The sequence below is a fragment of the Paroedura picta genome, chromosome 9, assembly GCF_049243985.1.
Source record: "Paroedura picta isolate Pp20150507F chromosome 9, Ppicta_v3.0, whole genome shotgun sequence".
Lineage (NCBI taxonomy): Eukaryota > Metazoa > Chordata > Lepidosauria > Squamata > Gekkonidae > Paroedura > Paroedura picta.
In genome coordinates, this window is record NC_135377.1 from 69,248,290 (window position 1) to 69,274,693 (window position 26,404).

At 43.5% G+C, this 26,404-nt stretch overlaps 1 protein-coding gene across 1 annotated transcript in view; it reads right to left on the minus strand.

The window, feature by feature from the left end:
* The window catches only part of JARID2 (jumonji and AT-rich interaction domain containing 2), a 246,656-nt gene that overhangs the window by 95,996 nt on the left and 124,256 nt on the right, over positions 1 to 26,404 (minus strand). Inside the window, exon 2 of the mRNA XM_077353275.1 lies at positions 24,311 to 24,446. Coding sequence (XP_077209390.1) covers positions 24,311 to 24,446 — 136 coding nt within the window. The remainder of the gene's footprint in view (positions 1 to 24,310; positions 24,447 to 26,404) is intronic.

Below are 26,404 nucleotides of genomic sequence, written 5' to 3' on the forward strand. Positions count from 1 at the left end.
ATGTTTTGATCTCTCTGTTCTATGCCTCCTTAATGTGCACGGAGACTCAAATGGTAATGTGGAAATGCCTTATTTTAGGGGGTTGTTATATTTCCAAAAGCAGCACACACTTTGCATCCACTGCTTTGTCTCTGAAGAAAATCTGAGCAACCCCTAAGAACCGTGCGTGCAACCTAGGGTTACCATGCCCTTCGGCAGCTAGTGGAAGAAAAAAAAAACACACCATTAAAATGGTCATCAGCAACAGCATGATGTCACTCCTAGAAAAACTTGGAAGCAATGTCATACCTCCCTGGGAATTGCCAAAAGCTCTACAGCAGCGGTCCCCAAACCCCAGTCTGGAGACCGGTCCCGGTCCGGAGACCGGTCCCGGTCCCCAGATCATTTGGTACCGGGCTGCGGCTTCTCTTCATCCTCCTCCCCGGCTGCTGCCTCAGGGGCTGTCCTGCCACTCTGCTGCTGGCTCACCTTTGGTGCTCTCCAGCGGCCGCCATGGCTGGGGTTCCCCTTTCGGCGTGGCACTGCACAGTTGCTGCTGCCAACACCCCCAGTGGGCGGCGGGAAGTCAGGGGCACCGGTAGGAAAGCAAGTGGAGCAGGTGGCGGCATCCCTTGGCAAAAGACTACCCCCCCCCCCAGGCCTCAGTGAAATTGTCATGTGTTGACTGGTCCCCAGTGATAAAAAAGTTGGGGACCACTGCTCTATAGTAACCCTTTCCAGTTATTCAGAGGTGTAGCAGCACTTTCAGGTATGGCTGGAAGTGACAACATGTAAGGGTACGAGGTTATACCAGATAACAAATGGGGGGCACAGGGCAAACAGGGGAATGTGGAGTTGCATGCAACATTATGTCACTTCCGGGGAAAAACGGAACAGATATCATGTCACTCTAGGAGTCACTGGAAACACAGTGTTGAACTTATCTGTAACTGTTGTTCATTGAAGTGTCTTCTGTGTAGGCACAGGCTGGGACTGTACTTGCACATGCCAGCCACTAGAGGCTCTCTTACCACTACTCAATGTGGGACTGCACAGAAGGCTGAAGACTATGGTAAAACCATGGCATTTCCAGCAATTCCTAGAGCTACCTGATGTAAATTTTCCCCAGAAATGATGTCATACTACACATGAGGCCAGCTTCTATACCAATGTGAAACAGACAACGTTAACACAATCGGGACAGGAAGGAAGTTATACCACTCACGCTCTCTTTCTGACAGCCAAGACTGAGTTGCCTTTATTATAACTATTAGTATCATTAATGGCATGATGCGTCTTTTGTAACAGGAGATCCAAAGATTGTCTGGTAGTCAGGCAAGGGACATTCAGAGGTAGTTTGCCATTTCTGGTCTCCAGGTCATGATCCCTAGAGTTCCCTGGAGGACCTACCATCCAAACCCCAGGAGAACTCCCACCCAAATCCTTGCCAGGGCTGGCCCTGCTTAGCTTCCAAGACCTGACAGATTAGGCTTCCCTGGGATATCCACAGCCTTCTATACTTTTATAATAAGACGTGCCCTTCAAAAACATAAGGTTTGATCTACATACAAAGGATTACCTCTCACTCTCTCTCTCATTCCACCAGATAGGATGCTCTTCAAATGTTTCTCTAGTTATTCCAGATATACTTATTGACAACTCTTACAGTCACCTTCCCTTTCCTCTCCCCACAACAGACACCCTGTGAGGTGGGTGAGGCTGAGACAGCCCTAATATCACTGCTCGGTCAGAACAGTTTTATCAGTGCCATGGCCAGCCCAAGGTCACCCAGCTGGCTGCATGTGGGGGAGTGCAGAATCGAACCCGGATAAAATTGGTACCTTCTGTAATACACAGAAGGGCAAGATTTAGGCAGTGATCACAAACCTAAAAATTGTACGAAATAATGTTATAGCATGGGATATGTAGATTTTTTTTCTTAAGGGAGGGAAAAATGATCTCTACCTACTAAAAGCTAATCTGTGAGGTCCTCTCATGGTGGGAAAGGATGCAAAGTAATTGCTAAAAGAAAGGATTTTCCCCCTCAAAGAAAGCTTACAGAAAATCGCAACATATATCCATCACTTGGTCCTGGTGATGCAGGATTCCTGTTTCCCTTTAGACAATGGAATAAAAACAGCAATGATTTCTACACACTTCAATTCATCACCAGGAGATGAGTTAGGAAAAGGGAAATAGATGCACCAATGTTTCACCTCTTGTTATCTACAGTCTCAAGGAGCAGACAAGAGTTACAGCTACGGTAACATTAATAGTGTGCAGCGCGTACAGCCGAGTCAAAAGTGGTAATGTATATCAAATGACTTAAACAATCATGCCCCAGAAGACGGTGACACCATTGCAGGGAAGGGTCCCTGCCTTCCTCCCACCCATTTCCTGCATAAAAAATGGTGCTTGGTAGAGGGGAGAGTTAATCATTTTTTTACTCCTCTGTGTGGAATTACTCTCTGTAGTGGAGGATTGAAAATTCAAACTATATTAGTGGGTGAACATACAAGAAACGCAGAAAGGGTCACCAGCTCTGCACTGGGAAAATCCTGGACATTTTGGAGAGGGTGGGGTTTGGAATAGGGAAGGACTTCAATTGGTTATAATACCATAGTGTCCACCTTCCAAAGCAGCTGACTGATCCTAGAAGATCTTCAGGCACCACGTGAAGGTCAAAAACCAAAAGGAAGGGAGTGTACAATAGAAAGTCTATATCAAAAAAGAAAACCAGAATGTCTGGAATCCAATGTACACTATCACGCCGTAATTTTACAAGCCATTCCTGTATTGCTTATAACTCAAAATACTCCAATTTGTACAAACAAGATTTATATTTAGAAATTAAACATGTGTTACAAGTTGAACGATCAAAGTCCTTTAATTTCAGCGATTTTTCAAAAATGTTCTGATTGTTCTGAGGATTGGCTGATGAAAGAGGATATGCAGAAATGGCAAAACTCATATAATTGACTGGAGAAAAATCCATTGTTTCTTTTCTGACCACCTGGAAACCTTTTATGGGCTTCTTGCAATATAAGGACAAAATTGCTCAGTGACTCTCAGATTTAAAGAGTAAAGAAAACTAATGAAAGTCCATTTTGAAGTAACAGAAACAAAATTTTCACGCTAAATCAATGAAGATGAAGATGCAGAGAAGGATTGTTGTTGAAGTTTGTGGCTGTTGTTAACTGCTGATGATTGTGGCAATGGGGTAGAGGGGGAGCTATATAAATCAGCTCGTTTCAAGAATACTTTTTCATGACACTCACCAGGAGGGTGTCACTCAACAGGAGTAAACCTCAACAGGCATATAAGAACCACCACCACCAACAACAATTCCTCCTCCTCCATAAACCTTCCAATACCTTCCTCCACGTAGAGATCGGCAGTTCTGGTGGAGGAAAGGGGGTTGGACTAGATGGCCTGTATGGCCCCTTCCAACTCTATGATTCTATAAAGTGTCATCAAGTTACAACTGACTTACAGCGACCCCTAGTGGATTTTCAAGGCAAGAGACATTTGGATGTGTCTGGCCATTGTTTGCCTCCGCCTCACGACCTTGGTAGTCCTTGAAGGTCTCCCATCAAAATACTGGCCAGGGCTGACGCTGCTTAGCTTCTGAGATCTGATGAGATCAGGCTAGCCTGGGCAATCCATGTTGAGTAATTCTTAAGCCAATTGAATCAGCATCTTCCCAAACTATTATTGTTTGGGTTTGCTCAAGAACTATAGGCATTTGGGAGGCATCCCTTGGATACATAGTGGAAGTTTGGGGCTCATTAATAGCCTAAGGAGACTTTCTTCAGCTTAACTGGCCGTTCCATTAGAGCAGGGGTGACCAAATTGTGGCTATCCAGATGTCCGTGGACTACAATTACCATGAGCCCCTGTCAGCATGCACCCCTTAATTTGGAAGAAGGCCTTGAGCTTGGTTTAGTGTAGTGACAGGACACCTGCTGTTGTGATATGCAATGATGCTGTGAATTCTTCCAGGGTTTTCAGCAGTTTATACTAAATTTTTTGCTATATTTGAATATGGTCTGCTGTTCTCTTTGTCCACACTTTTTATCTGTTTATTGTTACACTTTCTTGCATTATTCTCTAGCGGGGGAATAAACATGTAGATGATTTCACTTTAGTGCAATGGACTATGACAATTAAATTAGGGCTGTTTTTTTTTTTTAGCGTGAACTCCATTAACTATGTCACATGGTTTTCTTTGTGGCCATCCCATGAGTAATTGTTGTCCTTCTCATGTGACAAGCCACCGGACATTAGATTGATAATGCGGGAGCGTGCATATGCTCTTTGCCTTTTACAGCCACTGTATGTGAATACAAGAGTGGTTTTATATATGTAGATGCACAAAATTACTATGGGAGCTAAGCATGCATGACATTACAACACAAGCTGGTTTTGCTAGGCTGTCAGTGAGAGAGGTCATCAAAATGGAACTGGTTTAATCACGGAGTTTGAGGAGAGCTGCTTTTCTCCTCTGATTACACATGTCTCGATCCAAAATTGAATTACAAATTCAAGTAACCAAATAGTCAGTGTTTATATTTAACAAACAGTTTATCCATGCAGAACTAGACCAGAAATCAGATTACAATACAGATAAAATAGATACACTGGAAGTTAGAATGGAAGGATCCCCGACCATGAGAGTCAATAAAATTTAAAATTAAAATACATTGCAGCTAATAATTAACATGATCTTTACCAAGGTTACTCCAGATTCACCTGGGTCTTTCTTCATTGCAAATTTAGCAATGGCAGAAGTTAGTTCAGTATTTTTATCTGACAACACGATTATAAACGTCCTGGAACTGAGCCTAATTTGTGGGAAAGATTAATTCTCTTCTAATTTGATTATACATTTGGCATTTAAGTTGCTGCTAGGGTCCTCACAGGAACACCTTGGAGGGCCCATATCCAGCCAGTGCTGAGGCAGCTATACTGGCTACTGGTTGTGGCTCAGATCAAGTTCAAGGATTTGGTTTTGACCTTCAAGGCCTTTCATGGTCTGGGACCCACATATCTGCAGGACTGCCTGTTGCCACACCACCTGCAGGGCTTTACGCTCTGTGGGTACCAACTTACTGGTCATTCCCGGCCCCAGGGAAGCTTGCCTGGCATCGACCAGGGTCAGGGCCTTCTCGGTCCTGACCCCAACCTGGTGGAATGAGCTCCTAGAAGAGCTGAGGGCCCTGCGGGAGCTTTATGCACTCCGCAGGGCCTGCAAGATGGAGCTTTTCTCCCGGGTGTATGGTTCAGGCCTGGGCATTGAAGATTGGACAGCCCACTGGGAAGCTACTGCTACCACATTAGATCATCTGACTGGTGGCTGGTGGCTTAAAAACTTCCCCTGCCGCACTGAGTGGTAGCCGCACAGGTTGGGAAAGAGGGTGTTAGTTACCACCAGAAATTGGACAGAGGATGGTTTTAATAGGTTCTGTTTTAATGGAGACTGTTATTTTTATGTAGGCGGTTTACCATTTAACCCGCCATGACACAGCTTGCTGTGGGTGGTGGGATATAAATCAATTGAATGAATACATACATACATGTTCTGATGTTTCGATACTCCCATACTGACAGATGCATAATCAATTAAGGATAGATATTTTTTTAAACAAGGCTTCCTTAAAAGCAGATGGGAGCATATTATAGCGAGGCAGCATAAATGTTCTCCTATATTCAGGGATGATTAAATCAGATAAATAAGGTAATGGCCTCACATTATTAGGTGAACGCATTGCAAAAAGCGGGCTGTTTATGTGTTTATATTACTCTTGTAATTAAGCCCAAACGGGACACTGCTAGGAACATTTGCTAGCTAATTACTTTTCTTATCTCAGCAACTTTTGAGGCTTGCTTCCCTTCTTGGAGGGAATACCACATATTGGTTACTAGAAGCAGTGGTTCTTTTATGTGTAGTGCTTTGTCTTATGAACTGGCTGCTACCCCCAGTTTTCTAGTGTACTGTTGAAGAAGAAGAGCTGGTATTATACCCCACTTTTCACTACAAAAAGGAGTCTCAAAGAGGCTTACAATCACCTTCCCTTCCTCTATCTGCAACAGACACTCTGTGGAGCGGGCGAGGCTGAGAGAGCACTGAGAGAACTGTGACAGGCCCCAGGGTCACCCAGCTGGCTGCCTGTGGAAGAGGGAGTGGGGAATCAAACCCAGCTCTCCAGATGAGAGGCTGCTGCTCTTAACCGCTACACTGCTTACATCTTAAGCAGTAGTAGGAACACAAATGGTATGGAAGTTTGCCGAGAACTGTACAGTTTATCACATTGCAAATGGCTGCACATTAGCAGCTATCCCATGAGTGCCATTTCAAGGGGCTTCAGTGTGACAGTGATTTTGTGTGAAGTATGCCCTGACCTGGAGAATCTAGAGTAGCCCAACCTTCTAAGATCTCAGAAAACTAGGCCCTGGTCAGTATTTGAATGGGAGATGGCCAAGGACAATCAGGGTTGTGATGCAGAGGCAGGCAATGGCAAGCCACCTCCAAACATCTCTTGCCCTGAAAACCCCACCAGGGTCACCCTAAGTTAGCAGTGACCTCACTGCGAAAGAGGGCCTCAAAACCATGTCAATGTGTAACAAACATCCAGTCTCTCAACTACCAAGAAGGAAAGGTCCTTAAACCGGTAACTTTTAAGATCTAGGAAACAATCGAGCTGTAAATAAATGAATGGAAAGTAAATTCCCTTTAAAGAAAACCCCCACTATAAACAAATGGAATTAGGCTATACCAGGCTTTCTCAACCGGATCTGTGAAGGTTTCTTGACGACTCTGGAAGGCTTTCCCAAATGGGTGGGATTTAATTAATTTTTATACATTTTAAAAATTTGTTTAACATTTATCAGGTGACTTGACCAAATATGGTCATGTCGACCCCCAGTGGCCAATGATGGGCCTGGAGGGGCTGGGGCCACGGGTGGGCGTACCACAGCTCTGCTTCCCAACCATATTCTGCAAGATCGTGCCACTTGTGAGGTTTCTCGAAGCCTGAAGAATGTTTCAGGTGTTTCTCAATGATAAAAAAGTTGAGAAAGGCTGACCTAGACATTCACCCTCAGTACTATATGATGTATACAGAGAGCCCATCCCTCAAATGCTAGGACAGCCCATCAGCTCAGGGCTGATTTATACATTACCGCAATGGGGTGGGATCCATGACCCTATGGCTAAATAAAAAAAACTCAGGATTGTTTCTTGTACTGTTTATAAGTTTTATAAGTACTGTTTATAGTACTTATAAGTTTATGTAAACCGCCTTGTACTGTTTATAAGTTTATGTAAACCGCCCTGAGCCTCCAGGGAGGGTGATGATAGATAGATAGATAGATAGATAGATAGATAGATAGATAGATAGATAGATAGATAGATAGATAGATAGATAGATAGATAGATAGATAGATAGATAGATAGATAGATAGATAGATAGATAGATAGATAGATAGATAGATAGATAGATAGATAGATAGATAGATAGATAGATAGATAGATAATGTATGTATGTATGTATGTATGTATGTATGTATGTATGTATGTATGTATGTATGTATGTAGGAACCACTTCCACATGGTTCTTGAATGCATCAGTGACTTGCATGTAACATCTCCTATGTGAAAAGAAAATTAGAAAATTACAGAGGTCCCTATACATTAATGATCCATACATGTACTGGTTAGAAAATGCTGCTTCTTAATGCTACAGGAATAAATACAAATGGATCTTTGTTTCTCCTAAGATACAAGGCACCAATGAAAAGCTGGGGCTACGGTTCCATTATTTGTACTGGAATTGGCCGCTTGGGAATATTTGCAAGTCTTCTGCCCTTCCCGTATCAGCTGGTGAACCATACAACTTCTACATAATAATTTCCTGCGCAGTATGCGCTCTCTCTCTCTCAAGCAGCATCAATGCCCTGCAAACCTTAAATCTGTCATTGTCCACAGAGGTTCTTTAGAGAAGAGGCACAAATCCACTGTGGGCGATATCTTCAACAAACCTCCATTCGTTCAGAGTCAGAAATATCATAACCTCTGCACCGCCAAAGCCGGCCGCCAAAGACATCAACTAAAAGACCTCTGAAAGAAAGATTGGGATCTTCAGAGCGAGATCTCAGCAGGGGTTGAATATATAGTGCTGCATACAATTCTCTACTTGGGCCACGGAGAATACCGGCAAGTGCAAAGAAGTGCAGATTTATCACAGCAGGCTAAACGCGCAGTACCACTTCAAGAAAAGGCGCGGGGATATCAAAATAGACAGGAGCCACCGGTGGCAAACAGGGGCATATATTTGAAAAGAACACCCAGGCACATTTTGCAAAATGCAGGAAACCGTGCGGTATGAAAATCAGGATTGCATTTCTCCTTTCACCCATACTTCCGTTCTTGTCTGCTCTGAAGTCCAAGGAGCTATTTTGGAATAAGTGCCTTTGAGTGCTGCAGCATGAATGAAAGCACAGCCAAAAAGAAAAAAAAGAAAAAGAAATTAAGACTAGAAAACTGCACTAGAAAACAGAGAGAAAAGTGACTGCAAGCAGAATGAGAGTCTGAAATTAAATACAAATAGCAGGGGAACTGTTGGGAGAAGCTGCTCTCCGTTCTGCTGCCTGCGTGCAGGAAGACACAGAGAACGTGAAAATCTGACTACGAAAGCAAAAGCAGTGGCCCATTTCCAATTGTGCAGCCTCATTGGATATTGCAATGCATGGCATTCAGAACAGCCGTTCGTGGTTTTTGCATGAAGCATGGGCAGCCCTCCAGACAAGACTCAAGAAATATTTTTCCCCAATGTGACACATGGTCTGGAGAGCCCTGTTACAAGGGTAGCACATGACCTAGTAATGGGGCGCTGACCCTCCAGCGCAAGCAGTATCTGACAACAGATTTAATCCTCTGCTAAGCCCAGCAATTCAAAACAAAAACGCTTCTCCAGCCACCCACTGTCTTATCCAAATAAATTCTGCTTTTACAGAGGCTCTGTTCAGCTTATACTAAAGCACCTTAGTAATTGCCTGCGAAACTGAGATTGGTTCTAGTAATTCTATTAAAAACTGTGCATCTCTTTTTAAAAAAAAACTGTGCTTGTATAATCATAGAATAATCTGTCGACAAAGGATGTAAAAACAGCGCCCAGAAATTACAGAAAGGGAAGCCAGTGGTTTGTGGAACATAGTGAACGTCTGCGAGTAACTTAATGATACATTCAAATTCAACACATCCAAATGCAATACAGAATTCAAGAGGAGAGACTGAAGACAAGAAGAGCTGTTTTTTTGTACTACCCAAAGGAGTCTCAAAGCAGTTTACAATCATCTGTCCTTTTTTCCCTCACAACAGACACTCCTGCTCATTCTACACATGTTGGATAATGCACTTCCAATGTGCTTTTGCAGCTAGATTTCATGGTCGAAACAGGAAAATCACCTTGTAAAGTACATTGAAAGTGCATTATCCAACATGTGAAATTCAGACCTGTGAGGTAGGTGGGGCTGAGAGAGCTCTGAGAGGACTGTGACTGGCCCAAGGTCACCCAGCTGACTGCACATGGAGGAGGAGTGGGGAATCAAACCCGGTTCTCCAGATTACAGACTGCCGCTCTTAACCATTACCCCAAGTTAGTTCTCTGATGATCTGTCTTTAATTATATAAAAATCCACAAAACTGAAGGACTTTTTGTCCTGCTTTAAAGATTAACAAGCAGGTTTTCCTCCCATTAAAATATAAACATGTCCAACAATAAAGAACCATGTGAGAAATCCGCATATTGAAGAGCCAAAGGCCGATATATATATATCATTCAATAGAGGTTCAATTTCACAATTTGGATATTCATAACATTCACATTCAAAAGTGAGGACAACCATTGAGGAAGATTATTATTTGAAAACGGGACATATCTACATACCGTTCGGATTGGATCCTATACAAGAATAAACAAGAATGAAGAACCTTTTATTTCATTTATTCTGTATAATTTTACTACATCTATAGTAGCCTTGGGATAGGTTTTTTTTCTCTTGTATTGTATTCACTACAAACCGTCCCACTTTATATTTGCTAGATCTTGGAAGCTTAAGTAGGGTCAGCCCTGGTCAGTATTTGGATGGGAGACCTCCAAGTAATAACAGGGTCACTATGCAGACAAAGGCAATGACATACCAACTCTGAATGTTTCTTGCCTTGAAAACTCACACGGTCACCTGGAAGTCAGCTGTGACTTCATGGCCAAAAAAATAACAAGCAAACAGAAAAACCCAGTGATGGATCATGTATGTGCTTTTTACAATGTGCAATCTGAGCAATGCTTTCTACTGTATCCCATGCAAGACTAGACAAGGTCAGTCAAAAGGAGCCCCTTTCTAAAAGTTAAAACAATCTGCATTTTGAGGCTAGGCTTCCTACCCTCTTCATCTCTTACCCTATTCTTTCTGAATGAAGGAGGCACTTCTGGCCTCCATTTGCAGCGTGCAAACAAGGTTTAAGTGTGCGTGCAGTTGAGTACCAGCAAGAAAATTGAACCAAGAAAGATTTGCAGATGGTGCAAAATATTCTTACAATTCTTGCCCAGCTATGAAATATGAATCTTCTATTCACAGAGAAGGGAACAGCTGCCCAGCACTCTGTGAGCACAGGCCATCAGCACATGCGGTGAATTGCTGTAGCACTCTGAAGGATATTCCCAGTCAGCAGAGGGGACTCATAAAGAGCGGGGGAAGGGAGACATGGTCTCTATTCCATTTTAAAGCCAGAGTTGTAACCCTGGGACATTTCAACCATGCCCCCCAAATAGTTTATCCTCCCTGCTTCCCACTATACCAAGCTGAGAGATTTCCTGCTGCAAGTCACCGTGGTGCTTGGACCTCGGAGATGTTCTTTACCAACTGGGCCCTTGCGACTGAAAGATCACACCAAAAAGAAATGTGAAGTGAAGGAGAAATGTTTACTGAAATCTCTACTTTCTTCCTAGACTTGGGTGGAGACGGATGGGGCAAGCAACCGGTCCCTTTTAATTACTTCTGTTCACAACTGGGAAGGCATCTGCCATTATTCACTAACCTTAACATTCTTATTCCCTTATATGTCTCTGTGAACAGCAACTGAACCCGAAGGACTGATAACTGTTAGGCTAGCAAGATATTATGCTGCATATTTGTGGGACATCAACATGATTCTGTTTACTAATTTCCTGCTAATTTACTGTCTCCTTATATCTGCACTGTGATTTTTCTGATTTCATTGTCTGAGGACGTGTGCCTGCACATGAAAGCTCACACTTAGAATAAAATTTTGTTGGTCTTCACGGTACCATCGGACTCAAAGTTTGTCCGGCTACTTCAGACCACTATGGCTACGCACCTGATTCTTTCTATACGGGCCTCAACAGCCAACTGCTTTTTATGAGGAAGAAAAGAAAATGCACTTTTGGGGTACGAAAAAGGACGCATCACGTTGGCACAATAGAGGCTCCTTCAAAGAAGGCAAGGATATAACGACCAGTAGTCTCCAGAGGTACAGGAAGACATCTCCCTCTGCCCGCTCACTGGCATATTTTAATGTGGCAGGCTACAGAAAAGCCATTGTAATATGCATACAACCTGAAATATATTGCCTGTCTCAGTTCAATACATGCACTGGGAGCTTGGCACAACACTCATGTTCTAAATTCCTGTGTTTATAGCATACCATAACTGAGACCTAAAGTAAATGAAACTTCTGTTACAATTCTAGAAGTTTATAAGCTTTACTTGCAAAGCTGAAATATCCTGTGCTTGGGCTCATTTAATAATAAAAAAAAGTGAGCACACTTCCTAAAACTTTGTTATCCTGGGGTTTATATCCTAAACTTGAGACCAAAGGTTTGAAAAAAAGGTTCTCTTATTGCTAAAGCCTTGAGGTATTTTTATATCACTCTAGCTCATCTTAAAATAAATTAAACACTCTATGAAAAATTATACTTTAATATCCTTTCAGAAACAAAGATTCTCTGAATGCATGTTGGTTTTAAACCATGGGCATTGAACTGGGAGGTTTCAAAAGACCACAGACTGGACCCCGGGCTTCAGCAAAGAACCATGGAATATTTGCACATAGCTAACTTTTAAACCCTACCTCTCTCCATGCATACCTCTAAGGTTCTTTCTCTTGACTATTTTAACTCTGTATGCAAGAGGACCTGGGAGAGAAAGCGTTAGAGAATTATCTCACTGGGGAAGGCAGTTGGTCCCACCCTCTCATTGGTGAGATGTTGATTTCATTGGTGAGAGGCTGATTCTGTGAAGGCTCAAGGGGGTGGCAGGTTACAGTAGATGAATGATAGGGATGTGAGTGTCCTGCATAGTGCAGGGGGTTGGCCTAGATGACCCATGAGGTCCCTTCCAACTCTATGATTCTATGATTCTATGCTGAGCTTCTTTGGCCCTTGCTTGACTTGTGTTCCTCTTATATAGGATCTCTCTTCTCTCTCCTACATGGGCTTGGAGCTGCAGCGAGTTATCCTTTTTGGAAGTTAATCCGTTCACCATAAGTTAAATGTTCCTACGTGACTAGATCATGTAAAATCACTTTCCCTAGCTACCACTGTAGTCTTTGTAGTTTGTTTGAACAGCATTTCCCCCTTAAACAGGAAATGTGGAAAGGGGGGGGGGATACTGCATAAAAACATCTGTGCTTCTAAGTCAAATGATTTTTTAAAAATTAACTCAATACTTTCGTTATTAGAGTGGTGGCTATCCAGACATAACACTCCATGATGCATTCTACTTAATTTTCTCCTTGGGAGATTCAATAGGAATACAATATTTAAATGCTATATAGCTCATATTACAGTGTCTTACAATTCCTGCTTTTTCTGAGAGGATATAAAGCCTGAAGGGAAGGACCTGGAAAGTGAGCAGAACTTGACTAACCATCCAACTTAAGAGTATCAATCTGATTGCTTTTCTACCACCAGACTCCAATGAAGAAAGCAAAAAACAGGCGGTTCGGAATACATTTACCAACAGAAAAGAGAACCTGTGCCAGGCTATCAAAATCTGTATACAGTATGATATCTAGAGTCCGTTTTGGTCACTTCATTATTCATTAAAATAGAGATAAGACATATTTTGATGTTTGATTCAATATCTTATTAATGTGTATTGTATAAATATTATACTGTATACAGATTTTGATAGCCTTGGACAGGTTCTCTCTTTTTTCTGATGATACGTGTATTCCAAACTGCCTGTGTTTTCGTGTTGTGGGAGTATCATTGTGCAGCTATTGGCAGAATGATACTCTAAAACAGCGATTCTCAGTGGGGACCATATGGTCACCTTGGGGGCCCTGGCATATTTGAAGGGGGCCACAGACGAAAATGTGAGAAGGGGACCCCAAAGGGTTTATGAGGGGCCCTGGTAACTGAACTGATGAAACACCCTTTTTGTCACAAACAATGTCATTAATTGCTAGAAAGTTCAAACTTCATCAAAGGAAAGAAAAGGAAATCATGTAATCCAGTGGTTCCCAACCCCCGGTCCGGGGACCGGGACCAGTCCATGGATCAGTCGGTACCGGGCCGCAGATCCTCCTCGTCCTCCTTCCTGGCTCCCCATCCTCCTCCCTGGGGCTGCCCTGCCACTCTGCCGCCGGCTCACCATTGGTGCTCTCCAGCGGCTGCCATGGCTGGGGCTCCCCCTCAGTGTGGCACTGCGCAGCTGCTGCTGGCAGCGCCCCTCCAGTCGGTAGCAGGAAGTCAGGGGCGCCAGCGGAAAAGCAAGGGGAGCAGTGGTTCAGGCGGCGGTGGTGACGTCCCTCGGCAAAAGACTACCCCCTCGGGCCTCACTAAAGTTGTCAAGCGTTGACCGGTCCCCGGCGATAAAAAGGTTGGGGACCACTGATGTAATCCATTCCTTTGTGTGTGATTCTATTAATGGATTGGGGGGTGGGAGAATGAACACACATCCTTTTCTTTGTCAAATGTTCTAAACTTTAATTTCATGCTGTCTTTTAAAAAGTTTGCCAGGTTGATGAACAGCCTCAAAAACTAAGAAGAGGAAAATTCATGGATAGTTGGAAGTCAATCCATTCTGTCATCATAGCAAACAAGAGAGGTTGAGGGAGGAGTGTTCTCCCCGCCTTCATTATGTAACCACATAGACTGGAAGATTCCCCTGCCCCCAGCCCAGGTGTGTGTATGTGTGGGGGGGGGAGCACTCCAAAAGCTCTAGAAAGTGCTGGAAGCTTACAAAACTAGCCACCATAGTTGGCCCTGTATGTCCACAGTCCATGTGAGGCTACACTGAAGACACTGTAAGGTGGAATGTCTCCATTGAGTCCTTCCTAAGATGCATGCTCAGAGGCCAAGAGCACCAACAGTTAAAGATGTGGCACTAATTTGTTTTAACTATTTTTGTTTGTTTTGATTCAGGGCTCTTGTTTTATGGGTTGTTCCCCCGAGGAAAAAAAAGCTAAATATGGCCTTATGGATACAATCCAAGGATACTTGCATTGTACGTTTCAATTTTACTGCCATATTTCACGTTTAAAGCCATGCTGAAAAGAAAGCTATTTCCCATGAGAACTTGACTATTTTTTTTTCTTACAGCGAGACCTCTGAAAAACTGATTGCTACAATCCAAGACCCTGGGTTTATTAAAATTGTAGTAGAAATAGCAGATCGTCACATTCAAAATTACAGAACACGTTCCCTTGGGCTTGTTGATGTGTTATCCTGTTTCCCAGAGTTAGAAATGCTCCCACTGAATGCTACAAAGGGTTTCCTGACAGCACATGGAAATATCCCCATCTGATTTTAATGTTCCCACATGGTGAAACAGAAACAAAAAAACGAACAAAAGAACACTGTAGTATCCAAATAGCAGTCATTCTACACCTCATGTACAGCTAGAGCCAACACAGCGAATATTAAGTAAAGTGAATTGGTAGCTAAATTAATATATCTGTGTACTAAATCCCAACTTTTACATTTTATTTTATATTATTTATTTATAAGACTTGTAGCCTACCTTTCTGCATAATTAGGGCCCTCAAGGTGGTGAACAGTTAAAAAGACATGGGAAAAAATCAACTTTTTAAATTGTATTATTATCTTTAAACCGCCCGTGGCGCCATGGGCGCCACGGACTAAATAATTCGGTAAGGGGTGTAGAGGTGGGATTAGTCCGTGATGAGGAAGGGTCCGGATTGGACCCTTCCTCATGACAGACAATCGGAGGGACCAATCGGCAGGCGCTTCACGCCTGCCGATTGGTCCCTCCGATTCCCAGCTCCAGGAACTGCGAGTTCCTCCCGGCCTGACGCGGTGAGAGGCGCAAAGCACCTCTCGCTGCGTCAGGCCGCCGACCCAGGGAGCCCATGGGAGTCGCGCGAAGCGCAGCTGCCGGGGGTTCCCTGCCTGGCTGGCTGATGTGGCGAGAGGCGCAAAGCGCCTCTCGCTGCGTCAGCCCGCCGCCCGAGAGAGCCCCTGGCAGTCGCGCGAAGCGCGGCTGCCGGGGGTTCCCTGCCTGGCGGGCTGATGCGGTGAGAGGCGCGAAGCGCCTCTCGCCGCGTCAGCCCGCCGCCAACAAAAGAAGCTCGCCGCCGCCAACCAGCCCGCCGACGACGACGACCAGCCCGCCGCCGCCGACCAGCGCGCCGATGACTACAGTAAGGACCTAGCGCCCGCTGCATTCCCCTGCAGCGGGCTTGATTACTAGTTATTTATATTCCGCCATTTCCAGCACATAAAAACAATTAAAACAACCAAGATGGAAAACATCTTTGCTAATACACTACATCAAGGAAAAATAACAGCAGAATGCCCATTGGCACTTACCGTGAAGGGTACTTCTCCCTGGGTTCTAGGACTCCATCCTTGATGGGTGGTTCTCACCGCTGGTGCTAGGGAGGCAGGCCTTAAATTTACTTCCTCTTCCTGTCTCCCTGGTAGAACCGCCCTCATCTTCAGTTGTGATCCTTCCAAAGCTCAGAGAAACAATACTCCAAACTACCGTAACCATAACTCTCTGTAATAATTTTTTTTTTCTTTCTTTCTTTTTTTTTTTTTTTATAATAAGAACATGAAATAGTGGAAGAGGAAGCAGAAAAAACAGTTCCGAATAACTAAATTCCAATATTCCCCCTTTTCCTGTCCCATAATGACTATAACTGGACTAAATTTCAGACGACGCCCAGGGAGGGCTGGATGGAGTCCTAGAACCCAGGGAGAAGTACCCTTCACGGTAAGTGCCAATGGGCATTCTCCCCTGGTTCTAGGACTCCATCCTTGATGGGATATGCAAGAGCTTACTTTGTCCCGGGCGGGATTGTGTCGTCTGAATCTAAGCCTTGTAAAAGAACACTTCTGCCAAAGGCAGCCTCCGCTGCACTGTAATCACTAAGCTTATATGGCTAAATTTCTGTCCTCAGTTTTTTAAACTTAAACTGTCCGATGCATCTTGACTATCTTTGTATAGCCTCCTAATCTGCTTTATGCCAATAAACGTATTGTATTGTATTGAATACTAAGCTTATAGTGCCTAATAAAGGTGGAAATTGAAGACCAGGTAGCCGCCTTGCAGATCTGTTCTACAGAGGCAGAATTTATCATGGCAGCATTTGTTGCAGCCCCCCTAACTGAATGCGCTGTAATGCCAGAGGGCACAGGCCTACCCAATGAACTGTATGTTTCAGCAATACAATCCCTGAGACACTTTCCAATAGACACAGTAGACATCCTTTCCCCTTTATTAGGCGGAGAAATGCTTATGAACATTGACTCTGATCTCCTAAATGGCTCCGTACGTATAAGGAATGCCTTGAGGGCCCTTCGTACATCTAATCTATGCCACAAAACTTCTTTAGGATGTTTAGGGTCAGGAAAGAATGTAGGCAAATTGATTTCCCGCATCCTGTGGAATCTAGATTCCACCTTGGGCCTAAATATAGGATCTGTCCACAAAACCACCTTATCTTTGTAGAACACCCAAAGATCTTTCCTAATGGATAAAGCTCCTAATTCTGAAATTCGTCTAGCAAACGTTACTGCAACTAAGAAAATAACCTTGAGTCGCAAATGTCTCAATGAAATATCCTGTAAAGGTTCAAAAGGTTGTCTCAGCAACGCTGATAGTACCACACTCAGGCTCCAAGTTGGGAAACGATGCACGGCTGGGGGAGAAACTACCGTGGCTCCCCTCAGAAACCTAGTAACGTGAGGATGCTTGGCTAAGGGAAACCCTTGAACCTTTGGAATAACTGTCGCCAAGGCTGCCACCTGTCTACGTAATGTGGATGGTTTCAAACCCTTATCCAATCCTTGTAAAAATTCCAAGATGACCCATAACCCAGTCTTTAAAGGGTCCTTTTTTTTTTTTTTTTTTTGTCTGCACCACCTGACAAATACCTTCCAAGAATAATTATATATCCTAACAGTAGAAGGTTTTCTGGCCGCCAGTATGGTGCTAGTCACCTTTTCACTAAGGCTGCATTTTAGCAGAGCTGACCGTTCAGTCTCCGCGCGGTCAGCTGTAGCCAGCCTGGCTCGTAATGCCAAACTGGCCCCTGTGTCAAGAGATCTGGTATTACCGGTAATGACAGGTGTTTCCCCACCGCTAGACGCAGGATTGTTGCGAACCATGGTCTGCGTGGCCAATAAGGAGCCACCAGGATTACCTGTGCCCCTTGCTGTCTGACCCTTCTGAGTACCTTGGGAATGATTGGGACTGGAGGAAATGCATATAACAGACCCTGCGGCCATTGAGCCGTCAGGGCATCTATCTGTTCTGCTCTGAGTTGAGCAAACCTGGTGAAAAACCGAGGTAAGAGCGCATTCTCCTGACTGGCAAATAGATCTACCACTGGATTGCCAAAGTGATCCACAATCATTTTGAATACACCCCAATTCAAGGACCATTCTGCTTCGGAAATCTCCTGTCTACTGAGCCAGTCGGCCTGTACATTCAGGATCCCTTTGATATGTTCTGCTCTCAGGGACAGAAGAGTCTTCTCTGCCCATTGTAAAAACAGTGACGCTTCCTTGTGAATTGAGGGAGATTTCGTCCCCCCTTGCTTGTTTAAATAAGCCTTGGCTGCAACATTGTCCGTTCTTACCAGGACATGCTTTTGCTGTAATTTGATTTGGAAGTGTACAAAGGCCAGTCGAATTGCTCTGATTTCCAATAGGTTTATTGGAAACTCCCTCTCTTGTGCTGACCATTTCCCTAGAACATGCCTAGTCTCCAGAGTGGCTCCCCACCCCGACAGACTGGCATCTGTGAATAGGACTAATTCTTGTTCACGAAAAAGCGTCCCTGACCAAGATTCACCGGCTTCAGCCACCACAAGAGGCTGCTCCTTACGGCAGGAGTCAACCTGATTCTGATGTTTGACTTGGCTGTTATTTTCTCCTGAAATGGCCTTAGAAGGGACTGTAAAGGACGCAGGTGGAAATGCCCCCATTGTAATGCTTCCGTGTTTCTACCAGAACTCCCATGAGTTTTGCCAGTGTCATAAGTGAAGTTGATTTTTCTCGTATCACAGCCCCCACCAGATCTCTGGTCTTTTTGATCTTTTTGTTTGGCAAAACCAATTTCCCTTTTTTTTTTTTTTTTTTTTCGTGTTCAACAAAACTCCCAGATGCTCCAAAGCACTGGGTAGGAACCATGGAACTCTCTTCCAGATTGACTAGAAATCCAAATTCCTTCAGAGTGGTAATCACTCTCTCTGTGTGTGATGTTGATTCCTGAGCTGATGACGCTCGGATCAAGAGGTCGTCCGAAAATGATGTATTAACACACCTGACTGGCGTAATGCCACAAATGGAATTGGACGCCAATCCCCGTTTGATTTTGGCACTGTAAACAGAATTTTCTCTGTTCCTCTGCAGGAACTATTTCTATTGCTCTTATGTTTAGTAGATGTTGGACTGCTTTTAGCAGAGCATCTCTCTTGAGCCGATTTGCGCTTAATGGGGACACCAGACACCTGTTGGGGTGAATTGCAAAAAATTCTATCTTGTAACCAACCTGAACTATCTCTGCAGCCCATTAGACGGACTGCGCTTCAACCATCTGTAAGGGAACAATGATAAACGACCCCCTACCGGAATCTCCCTGTCTTCTAGGGAGTCATGCTTTATTCTGGGAGGAGTCCCTGTCCGGCTTCTCCTGTCTGTTGAAGCCTTGTCTGCTATATCGGGAGTAACGTCCCCTACGAAGGGAATATCGACTATTCCCCCAGGATCCTCTCCTGTTCTCCCGAAATCTTGGTAGGGTGTTCTGTGATCTGAAAGAAAAGCCTTGAAACTTTCTATCATTACCACGTCTAACAAACTTTGGCATCATTTGCTTTTTATCTCGGGTTTCGATCAAAATTCTATTCAATGCATCCCCGAACAATTTATCTCCCTGAAAGGGGTAGGCAATAACAATGGATTTGGAATGATTGTCTGCAGGCCAGGCCCTCAGCCAAAGACCACGCCTAGCAGCTGCCAAGGACGCAAGTCCCCTGGCTGCAAAAATAACTGCATCCAAAGTAGTATCTGCTAAATAACAAACTGCCTTTAACAGTCGTGATACACCTTCAGTAGACTTCTTGTCTGCTTCAGGAATTAATCTTACCAGCTTTCCAGTCCAGACTATCGAAGCCCTAGCCGTTATGGAAGCTGTGGACGAGGCTCTAATGGCCATAGCTACAGCCTCATGTGCCTTTTTGAGAGAAAAATCTCCTTTTTATCCATCTGGTCTCTAAGGTGACCCTCACCATTCTGAGAAACCAGACCCTGTGACTGCAAGGCCGTGACTGGTGCATCGACCAGAAATGTCTGTAAAACTCTTCCACATAGTCTGAGAGTTTGTAAAAATAATTTTTTTTTATATATATATATATATAAATGCCAGAAATTGCTTGTTAGCCATAGGTTTTTGCCATTCTGCTTTAATCTTTTTTTTTTTTTTTCCAAAAAACTCAAGCATAGGAAACCCCTTTTGTACGACCTCCACAGGAGGAAAAAATTCTTCCTTACCTTTCACTCTAGGCTTCATATCTTTTTCTGGCGGTGCCTCAGCTGCCTCTGGCTGAATAAGGGCTAAAGCCACAATACATTTCTGTAATAAGGGCCAAAGCCACAATACATTTCTGTAATATATCTTGAAAATCCTCCTCTTTACAAAATCTCTGAGTTGACTCAGGGACCTGAATATCTTCCTCCATCGCCTGTGTCCCCTGTTCTTCATCCATCAAAAACTCACCTTCTGGATCGCTCACAGACGATCCTGAGGACATAGGTAAATTATAGCATATCTTTCTAGCCGCCTTGGTGGGAACGGACTGAGGAACCTGCTCATAGTGAACAGAATGCGATGGGGAATAATATTGAACAGGAGGATGCAGCATCCTAGGCGGTAAAGAAGGCACATTTAAAGCAGACCTCTGCTGATAAAACGAATTCATTTCGTTTCTTAACATACACTTCATAAAATTGAACATTTCAGAGGACATGCCAGCAGGCAGCCCTTCACTCACATTTGCAGGTCTGTCTCCAGAAGAAGTGCCAGGCTATGGGTGTCCCAGAGAGCCAACAGAGGTTTGGGATTCACCTTGTATTATAGAGCTCGTGCAGTCATTTTGGCATTCAGCCACTAGGGGGACTCCTTCCCCCACGTGCAACTCAGAGCTCGGCACATGGCTGCCCTCCAGGCCAAAGCTCCCTGCAGAGCTAATCATGACGCAGTCAGAATTGCCTCCGGAGCTTGTTTGTTTAGGCAGAACGCCTCTGCTAGCCCATTCACACTTCTCTCCACGCAGCCTTTTGGCTGGTTTGCAAATAGCCTTCCTAGGCTTATCGGGCTGCTGCTGGGCTGCCACGGTCAGTAAGGTTCCCGATGGAACGCAATCTGCCGGGCCCGTAGCTCCACCGGCAGCTCCATGCGTGCCTGGGAGATCAGACTCCAACAAATAATCATCTTGAAAAACACTTGTTGCCATTCTGAACAGTAAGTAAATTTCCTATTAATCTAACTTTTAAACTTTAAACTCTAACCTGGCAACATTAACTATGAACTGGGAGGGAAAGATACAGAGGAAAAGAAGTAGAAGGATTTTAGTATAGAAATTCCAACTAACAGTCTTAATCTAGCTTCTATAAAAAAAGGTGAAGAGCTAATGCTCACACAACCGCACTCCCTGCAGGCAGGAGAAAAACTGAAGATGAGGGCGGTTCTACCAGGGAGACAGGAAGAGGAAGTAAATTTAAGGCCTGCCTCCCTAGCACCAGCGGTGAGAACCACCCATCAAGGATGGAGTCCTAGAACCAGGGGAGAAAGCAAGTGGGTACTGAATGAATGACACTGCTTGTGCAAAATGGAAATAACTTCAGAACAGTATACACTAGTTTTGTGCTGTGCTGCCCATTGAGAAACACAACTGTTTCTTCTCTCCACAAAGATCCATAAAAACAAATCTCCACCTCCAATGTGAAGTTGGCAACCCTAACAGACAACTATGTTTTATTCTAACAACTTCATTACATTCAAATGGATAGCTGTGTTGCTCTCAAGTAGCACAATAAAATCAGAGTCCAGTAGCACGTTTAAGACCAACAAAGATTTATTCAAGGTGTGAGCTTTCAAGTGGAAAGAAACTGGACTTTAACTTTGTTACAATTTGCCTGCAATTCTGATACATAAAGGTAAAGGTATCCCCTGTGTAAGCACTGGGTCACATCTGACCCTTGGGGTGACGCCCTCTAGCGTTTTCATGGCAGACTCAATACGGGGTGGTTTGCCAGTGCCTTCCCCAGTCATTACCGTTTGCCCCCCAGCAAGCTAACTTTGTCAGGTATGGCTAGAATGTGAGTCCACATGCCCTTATATCTTGGGAGATTGCAATGATATTACAGAAAACAAAGCTAAAACTAAAAAAAAATCTCTCAACATAAAACAGTTTTGTGCAGTTCTCCAGCTGCTAAAAAGCAAAAACTTTCCGATTTGGTATTTCACATTTCTACCATACTAAAAAGTCAGAGGGAGTTTCCCTATCACATCTTAGATGTTGTCATTTGACTGTATGACAAAACGATGTAGCTATTCTTTAACTGCATGGCCCACACATTTGTTTCTGTGTGAATAAGAACAGGGCAACTCAAAGAAGACAAGTAGTAAAATTGGACGGCCCTTATCAAAAAACTAATGCCATACAGGCATAGAAATAATCTATGCAAACATACAGGTGGAATTCATGTTGATTGCCAGGGTGGTTTGAAGCACCAGAACAAGTTTGAGTCCAGGGGCACATTTAAGACCAACAAAGTTTAATTCTGGGTATAAGTTTCCATGTGCATGCATGCTGGTATGCTGAGCTGTTAGCAAAGATATATTTATGAAGACATTAAAAGCACCCTAGACAGGTCCAAAGTAATCACTACAGTTATCAGAAAACAGCTGGAAGAGATGGTTCAGAATCAGTACCAGTATAGGGACACATCCCATTTTTCTGTTTTAGCAAAACATTATTGGACACTTAAGAAAACCACAAGCATCCTATATGAGGTGCAGACCATTTCAGGAGGACAAAAGAGTTAAGATTGCATACGCAATATCCACTATACGTTAATACAGACAGCCATATAAGAAGTTAAAAAGCTAGCTGGAGTGATCGTGGAGTCAGATGTGAGGAAAGGATGAGGGACTGGGGAATTTGCAGCTTAGAGAAGAGGAGGTTGAGAGTGGATTTGAACAGTTGTTACATGGAGGAGTGCAGAGAGTGGTTCCTGTTGGCAGCAGAGGATTTGGGTTTAAACTACATATAGAACAGTACCAGCTAGATATCAGGGGAGAAATTCCACAGTCAGTGTAGTTCAGCAGCGAAATTGGCTGCCTAAGGAGGAGATGAGCTCCCCCTCACTGGCAGTCTTCAAGCAGCAGCTGGACAGATCCTTCTCCTGGATGCTTTAGGCTGATCCTGCATTGAGCGGGGTAGTGGAGGTAACTAGCTGGCCTGTGTGATCCTTTCCAACTCTGTGGTTCTATGATTCTAAGTAGTTTGTATATCCACTTTTGAGGACAGGGAGTATTTGTTTAACATCTTGGCAGTCCTATGGAGATCAAACAACTTCAATATCTTCTTCCTGAATCTTTAAGGAAGAGAGCTGTAAAACTTTTCTGACAGCTCTGTCAGGAGATGGCAACATTTCACACCTGGGCTTATCCATTCCAGATGACATTAATCTACTCAAATGGTCATCTTAATTGTTTTCTCCATCACATCAATAAGCTCTGTGTTTGGTGAAACTGCATCTCTCAGGGCAGGAGTAGTCAACCTGTGGTCTTCCAGATGTTCATGGAGTACAATTCCCATGAGCCCCTGCCAGCAAATGCTGGCAGGAGCTCATGGGAATTGTAGTCCATGAACATCTGGAGGACCACAGGTTGACTACCCCTGTCTCAGGGTGTGTAGCCCCTGGTACCTCAATTTCCAACCTATGGGGTCACTCTGTCTGACTGAACTGCTAAGTAAGTTTATTTGATACAGCACTAAGGCCAGATATGAACATTTTCTAAAATACTAAACTGCTATTTTTGCTGAAGCTTCATGGTAAAAATGTTATTTTAGCTAAATTAGATTCCTTAGGCCCACCAGGTTTAGGAGTGGGTCTACCCGAGGAGCTTTTACTCAATAGTCACTGATCTGTTGTTACTGCTCGGTTTCTCTGCCAATGTGATTTAACATTTTATAAAATAACATTTTAATAAAATAACTTTTATACCTAAGTTGATCTCAGTCTGAACTCTTTCCTGCTCTCCAAATGCCGTGGGAACCCAGTGGGGCTTGGTAGCAATAACCCTCCTCTAGTTCAGTAAGAACCTTACACCGCTCCCATGCAATTAAGGGAATTTTACCACTAAAATCCCTCTTGGACCTTCACTTGGATACACATGTGAAGCGACATTCCCCTTCCCTGTGTTATGCTGACACAAATGAGCCTTTCCCTAAAATGGACATGGAGGAAACAGTCCCTTTCCCAGTTAGACCACTCATCTTGGAATGTGGTGCCTTTTGCCTTCACTAGACTAAACTTTTCAGGAAGGAAAAGTTTTTGCTTCTTCAAAGGGGTGCAGTCAAAAGTGTCAAATATACAGAACAGGTATTTAGACGTGTGTGTGTCTGGGGGGGAGAGAAACACTTATTTTGCTGTGTCAGGCTTTGCACAACAGAGAAACACAGATGACAACAAAGGAGGCATCAAGGACCGTCTATCTCTTGACCCCCAACAGCTTTGAAGCAAAGCCGATCTGTTGCCAAGGGACTTACCATTCACGCTCTTGAGGCTCCCATTAATGCCGTCCCCATGCTGCCTCTTCTGCGAATTCTTGAATTCCTTTAGAGATAAGTAAAGGACTTTTCGTACCACCCTCTCCTCCGACCATGGAATCCCATCACTATCATCCTATTAGGAAAAGAAAAAGAGAATGAAGGAGGCGTTTACTTCACGTATTTTAACGTTCTTTTTAAAAATCATTTTTCGCCAACTGCCAAGGAAATCTCAAGCAAACGAATCTCCCACGAGCAGGGAGGATAAAATACCAGAGAAGAAAAGGGGTTGAAGGGTATCTTTTGTAGAATTTGTGGAAAAACTAAAGCTAATACGCCCTTGTTGGCTGGATTCTAACAAAGATTATTTAGAATGTGATTGATTATCAGCAACTAACTGAGTTCGGGTAGGATATACTGTCTGTTAATGATACTGTGTTTTGAAGACTGTTATATACAACCTACTATATTTCTGTATCTGTTTCCTATTTCTGAAAATACAAAGTCTTTAAAAAAAGAAAAGTATTACATCTTTTTTTTGATAGAGTCAGATATTGTCTATTGGAGGAAAGTGTTCTATGTCAAAAGCATTAACAGGAAAGAATAACTGGACTCAGCCGTGGAAAGAAGTCAATGGATGTAATACTAAATAAGTAAATTTAAACTCTAAATGTTTCAGATTACTTTTAGAAGGAACCATTAAGTTGCTCATGCAGCTCTCAATTGATTCCCCATTGCTTTCTGTCTTGCTTTCAAGGCATTATGGCCTTCTATTGCAGGATCCTGCCCCATTTCCTGTCTAGTACAGCCTTTCTCAACATTTTTACAGTTGAGAAACCCCCCCCAACATTCTTCAGGCTTTGAGAAACCCCAAAAGTGGCACGATTGTGCAGAATATGGTTGTGAACAATATCTGTGTATGTGCTCACCCGAGCCCTCCCCTTCCCACCCCCTCCAGGCCCATCATTGGCCACCGGAGGGGTGTCGACATTTCCATATATGCTCATAGTACCCAATAAATGTTTAACAAAGTTTTGAAAATATATTAAACATTAATTAACTCCGACTCATTCAGGAAACTCTTCCAGGGCTGTCAAGACACCCCAGGGTTTCACGAAACCCTGGCTGAGAAAGCCTGCTTCAAATTAATTGACCAGCTCTTTAAAAAAGAAATCCCCTTTCTTACTATTATTCTGCTTTGTGACCAAAACAGACATCAAGTTATCTACTTCTTATCCTGAAATGCATTTCTTCTTTAACTCTTTCCTGGGTTATCATACAAACCCCTGTTTGATACTATCTCTTTCACAAGCATGACTTGCCTCCCACTCCTTCCTGCAGGTGGTAAAAAATCACATGTGCGCATAACACTACGTAAGAGCATGCACATCCCCCACATATAGAGATGAAATGCCACAGGTAAAATGGTTCTCAGCCAACAAGAGGCGGTGTTGAGCGAGCCAGCTACTTATCTGTTCATTTTATCTTGTTTCTTATGTTCCAGTTTTCTCTGTTGTGCTGACTTTAAAAAAAAAAAGAAAACTTGCCATATTGTTTCTCAGGGGCTGCTCTACTGCCAAGAGAGAACACTATAGTTCTTTTGGGTGGCCTTCATTTCCAAAAGCATAACCCAATGCACTGCCACACATCAGTGAAAAACCAAAACACTGGGGTCAGAGATCCATTCCAGAGGGCAAGTGTGTTTACATAACACATGACTAATACGGTCAATAAAGTTATTACATTAAAGAGAGGAAAAAAAGAAAGAAATAAACTTATCTGGGGGCAACCCAGATACATCCAGGGAATCTGAAGCTGAAAGGCAAGCTGCTGAACATGAAGAACCAATGTGTGCTTTCAATTCCATGACAGATTAGTTGCTTAGGGAAAAGGAAAACAGGCAGTACAATAGTGGCGACAGCTAAGCAAGTTAGCAATTTGGCAGAAGACGATCATTGTGCACTGGGGACACACTAGTGCAGTGAAACAACAGAAAAATTGCTTCGAGCACAAAGATTGCTTTGAACGTGAAGCGTACGAAAGTCTGAGTCAGAATGATAGCATCTGCGAAAGCCGTTCTCACGCAGCCATGTT